General features: G+C 38.0%; 1 protein-coding gene across 1 annotated transcript; it reads left to right on the top strand.

Moving 5' to 3' along the window:
• The first annotated feature begins 4,282 nt into the window (after positions 1 to 4,282).
• On the top strand, positions 4,283 to 5,212 carry LOC142446507 (olfactory receptor 4C11-like). Its single transcript, XM_075548255.1, has one exon. It carries the CDS (start codon positions 4,283 to 4,285, stop codon positions 5,210 to 5,212), a length of 930 nt encoding a protein of 309 aa, XP_075404370.1.
• Positions 5,213 to 5,576: the final 364 nt, after the last annotated feature.

Here is a 5,576-nt window from a genome sequence, read left to right as displayed (position 1 = left end):
ATAGAAAAACAACCCAAGAATTATGGTTCTTATAGGAGAATGGTATTGGGAACCAAGATAGAGACTCTAGAAATCCATCATTTTAATAATAATAAAAACCATTTGTGGCCAAAATACCTTCAATTTTAATATTAAGACACATGCCACACCCAAACCCTCCATAAGCTAAGAAGACAAACTGTAGATAAGTTCTGTATCACACCTGGCTCATGGTTCTTAATTGGGAGGAAAGGGACACTTCGTGCATGATCTTCCCCAGACGCCTATATTTTGCATCATTCAGGTTAAATACTCCAGGGAAGGCAAAAGAGATGCATTTCACAGTCAAATTCTTGCGTGTGGTTGCATTTCATAGCATGTGGGATGATATTGTGTCCAATGTAGATTGGCTGCTCATGACCAGATGAGAACATACGCCTCTGAGATTAAAAAAAAAAAGATACTGGGTCTAGAATAATCCAAAGTTTAGAAGCTCATCCTTTATTGTTGTTCCCCATTTGGGTGTGTGGCTTCCACATGAATATGGCAAGAAAAGGAGCAACTGTGCATTGCACCCTCTACATGAAGTCTGGTGAGGTTTACTGTACAACGATTTAGTTGTATTTACTACTTGGAGAAAGTTCATCTGTTCCATGGCATTACAATAACTCTAAAGTACGTAGAAGGTGCATTTGGAAGGACGACAGTGCAGGGACTTTACTAGATGGGATTTACAATCTAAAGTAACAGGTGGAAATAAAAGATGGCATGATTCTTCTATTTTACTGTAAACCTTTGCACCAAAACAAAGGTTGTGCTTAACAGAAACTAATAAATCAGAAAACATGAGGGGGAACAAGGCATGAGCACTACAAGGTAAGGGACACTGGTAGATGGAGGTGAAGTAGAAACAAATAGATTTGAGTGTTCAGAAGCACTGCAAACGAGATGATTTTGTCATGGGTAAAGTAGGCTAGAGGCTTCACATCCCGAGGCACCTGAGCGCACTATCTTGTGATCCTCAGTAGAATTGTATGTGTGGCAAATGCCTCTGAATTCTTTTACTCATTCAATACATTTTAATAAATATATATTTAGTGCTCGCTTTGGAGGCACATAAAATATGCGCATATTCATTACCTACTACTGTTTTCTAGGCAAGCAATTTCTTTATGAGCAGACAAAAATCACTGTTTTTGTGTTGTTTTATTTAATGTATATCATTTGGGTAGACATCAGCTACATTAATTAGGAAATATGTGTGCATCTCCTAACCTGTGTGTTCATATATTGCTGTTTAGGTTGCTAGTTCCCATTGGATCGATTCCTACCAGTGCATTCACATACGTACAGATTAGAACTGTGTTCCACACAGTTTGCAAGGCTAACATTAGAGTGATTAGTGCTTAACCCTCTGCGCTACTCAAAGACCTATTTACATATGGCAAGTTATCAAGGATTTCATTTCACTGAGCTTCATAATTAACGCTTGTGTATGGAAGCATCAGCCAGTGTATTGCATTGGGAATCTCTGCTGCACGAGACCACTAGATAAAAAAACTGTAAAATACGCCAAAGTGTCTCTTAAGAACTGAAATATGCCTGCCCGATGGCATTGCATTTTCAGTTGCTGAAAATGAATAAAGAAGAATTGGTGTCTTTTGAATTATGTCGAATTACGAAGAATCCTGAAGGTAGCAGAAGATGAAAGTAATCTGTCTTGGGAAAGACTAGCCACTGCTCTCCTTATAGGCTTAGAAGTAAGGATGGCAAGACTTGGGCTCAAGATTTTGGACATTATCAGAAGAGATCAGCCCCTGGAAAAATAAATCATCCCTGATACAGTACGGAGCCAGCAAAACAGAAGAAGGTGCTGGGCTAGATGGATGAACAGCTGCAACAATGTGCTCGAACATACTGTGAGGATGTGCAGGATGGGCCAGTGCTTTGTCTTGTACCTAAGGTAACTGGGAGTTTGAACTTGCTCAAAAGCACCAAAGAATAACTCATATATAGCTCATCTCACTGCAGTTAACTCCCCCTTTCAATCATATCAACACTATAGAGGATTTCTGAACCTATATATCTTTACTGCATTGAACAGCCTCATGTTTCTGTAGCAGAGAGGCTGGTGGGTAGGAACTCCCAGCCAGCAGTTAGCAGTCTGTTTATGAGAGTGCCACCAGGGAGTTATTTATGTATACATGTATGAGGCACTTGAAAAAGTTTGCAGAATATATAATAAAAAATAATGGGACTTTTCCATAAACTACTGAAAGCCCCCTTCTATGTGTGTGTGTAAGCCCCCTCATGTGTGTGTGTGTGTGTGTGTGTGTGTGTGTGTGTGTGTGTGTGTGTGTGTGTGTGTTTGTGTCTGTATAAGAAGCACATGTGGGGCAAGTGTTAAGAACTTGGCTGTTCACGGGTAAGTTAGAGTTTGGAACCCACCAAACGTCTCAGAAATAGAAAGGACTGTGTGACCTTCCCCATAAAGTTGACAGCCAAGCAATCTCCATGGGACAGTTCTGTTCTACCTTTACTCTTAAGAGGGCTATGAATTAGAATACATGTGAGGGTATATAATAACAATGCACATAGGATATGCCTATATACAGAGATACACATACAAAAATTGGATTATATGTATATAACATACAGTGACATATATACATAATATATGGAAAGGCATATTCTAATTTTTATCTCTTAACTGTTTGAAACTACAAACAAATTTTAATTTCTGCGTACCACAGAAGAGTTAGTGCAGAGTGATTTGCATCTGTAAATAAATTAATCACACTATCTATCTACTATGGTAGAATTTTCAAAATCTTTCTTCTTTAATGTCAACCATACTTAAGACATATTTTCAAATATCACCAACAGATATATCTGTAAAATTACTCTACTTCTGTCACTGATGGCTAGAATGCAGTTTCTTTCTCTAGAACCAACAATTACTATTTCTTGGCACTCTTGGAAATAATTTACATAAAAGCTTACATGGGTGATAGACATTGTCCTTATTCCACTGTGGATATTTTTATTCTAAGTTTATGCATATGCCTTCAGACAGTTTGTTTCACGGTATATTTTAAAGAAACTTGCCTCTATGTCTGCTTTTTAACAATTCCCGATTCCATGAAAGTTAGGCTTACTGCATTCATCAGCCTTCTAATGAGCATTTATGTTGTTCTCATCTTTGACTATTACAGAAAAGGCCATGATACTCTTTGTATTTAGAAGTAAATATAAAGGAAACTGAACGAGTGACTGACAGAGATATAGTATGCTGTCTGTAACACCCTCAGAGATTGTACTTACTTAAACTGCTACCCCCAAAGGCATTTAATGGTGATAGTCCATGATGAGCAAGCACTATCTGTTAGCGATTGTTGATTTTAGTGGTTCTTCTGGCTGTCCATAGTATATCCAATATTCTTCAACAACGCCCTAGCTAAAATCCCTCAAGTCTTCTTTAGTCTACCAAATTCTTTTTCCAGTGTATTCTCTGTCCATGCATATAAGGCATTTTAAACATCTTGCCCTGAGTCAGGCATGTAGTTTGATAAAACGAATAGTACAAGTTTCCTTTTTAGGTCTATTTCTCTTAATTAAAGTTAGGATATAAGAAATAAAGAATAAATGCTACAAGAATTACACTGAGAATCGTCTGCTAGAATTTAGAGTTTTGTGAGATCCTTATTTTAGAAGCAGTGAACTTGAAATAGAACTAGATGCCCTGGTGTATAGCTAACACTAATTTTCCTTTCACTTCATCCATAGTGTTTTCCTCTTTCCTAAGAAAATATATTAAAGGACCCAGGAAAACCATGACTAAAGAGAACACTATTTGAGAACATAGTAGGATCAAATTTTGTAATTGGACTACGAGGCTCAAACTATAAAGAGCCTCGAAGTAAGTCACATTCAAATTTTCTCTATTTTTTTCCAGCACACGGACTCCGCAAGATGCTTGTGGGAAACTGAAAATACTCATCACACTCAGGAAATGATCCACTCATGTCAAATACTTAATATTAATATTGATTGTTGATAGAGTCATTTTCTTTTTCATGATTTTCCTATTACAAACTCTTTGTAGCAACTTAGATATAGAAGTATTAGGAGGTTCACTTTATTCACAAATGAGAAACAAACATGTAAGCAATTACCTCAAAGTAAGTGGCAGTTCCCTCATGAGGCACAGGGATTCGAACTACATGCACAGTATTCATTGCACAAAACTCTGTATGTCTTCCTTTCAGATGAAGGCTTCCTCACAACTACATCTCCTGAAACAATGCATCAGAACAAAAGCATCACTGAATTCATACTGCTAGGACTGACACAGGATCCTGTGAAGCAGAAAGTGGTGTTCGTAATTGTCTTGATTTACTACACTGGAAGTATGGTGGGAAATTTGCTCATTATTACGACCATCAAGTTCAGTCGATCTCTAGGGAGTCCCATGTATTTCTTTCTCTTTTACTTATCCTTTGCTGATATGTGCTTAACAACTAGCACCGCCCCGAGACTACTTGCAGATGCTCTGTCTGCAAAGAAAGCCATGTCCTACAATGAGTGCATGACGCAGGTCTTTACGATGCATTTATTTGGCGCCATGGAGATCTTTGTCCTCATCTTCATGGCTGCTGATCGCTATGTGGCCATCTGTAAGCCTCTGCACTACTTAACCATTATGAGAAGACAGGTTTGCATCATCTTGATTATTCTTGCCTGGATCGGTTCTTTTATCCATTCTACAGCTCAGATTTCCCTGGCCTTGAAACTGCCTTTCTGTGGACCCAATCTGATCGATCATTACTGTTGTGATTTGCAGCCCTTGTTGAAACTTGCCTGTATGGACACTTATGAGATCAGCCTCTTATTGGTGTTCAATAGTGGGGCTCTTTGTTTGACTAGTTTCTTGCTTTTGATAATCTCATACTTTGTCATCTTGTATTCACTGAGAAACCACAGTGCAGAAGGCAGGAAGAAGGCTCTTTCCACATGTACCTCTCACATCATTGTAGTCGTCATATCATTTGGCCCATGCATATTCGTCTATACACGTCCAGCAACCACTTTCTCTATGGACAAAATGGTGACTCTCTTTTATACCATCGGGACACCTTTACTCAACCCTCTCATCTACACACTAAGGAATGCAGAAGTAAAGAGTGCCATGCGAAAGCTGTGGAGAATCAAATTTAACTCTCAAAACAAATGATGAATGAGAGTATGATGACGTATTCAATAACAGAACAATCTGTAGAGACATCAAATACAATGATACTTATTATTGTATAATGGCTAATCATGTATACGGGAGTAATTGAGCATTTTTGTACTTAGCACATAATATGAATGTCTATTATAATTTTTGGTATTTCAACCAGAAACAATGTCAGAATGATTTAGATACATATGGATAAGTTTGCCTCAATCTTTTACTGAAAGTTCAATTCTGCCCCGCTGGCCCTGAATTATACATACTAGCTCTGAATCTTCATTACCACACAATCACAGCTGTACCACCTTGTGAAAATCTGCAAATGTATTGCAATCAACTCTCTTTGGTCTTAAATTCTACT

Source organism: Tenrec ecaudatus, chromosome 4, assembly GCF_050624435.1.
Source record: "Tenrec ecaudatus isolate mTenEca1 chromosome 4, mTenEca1.hap1, whole genome shotgun sequence".
In the NCBI taxonomy this organism is placed as follows: Eukaryota; Metazoa; Chordata; class Mammalia; order Afrosoricida; family Tenrecidae; genus Tenrec; species Tenrec ecaudatus.
This window is presented reverse-complemented; position numbering and strand designations above follow the sequence as displayed.

Excerpts from the sequence above, each read along its gene's own strand:
- LOC142446507 (XM_075548255.1), top strand. The coding sequence starts at position 4,283 with ATGCATCAGAACAAAAGCATCACTGAATTCATACTGCTAGGACTGACA.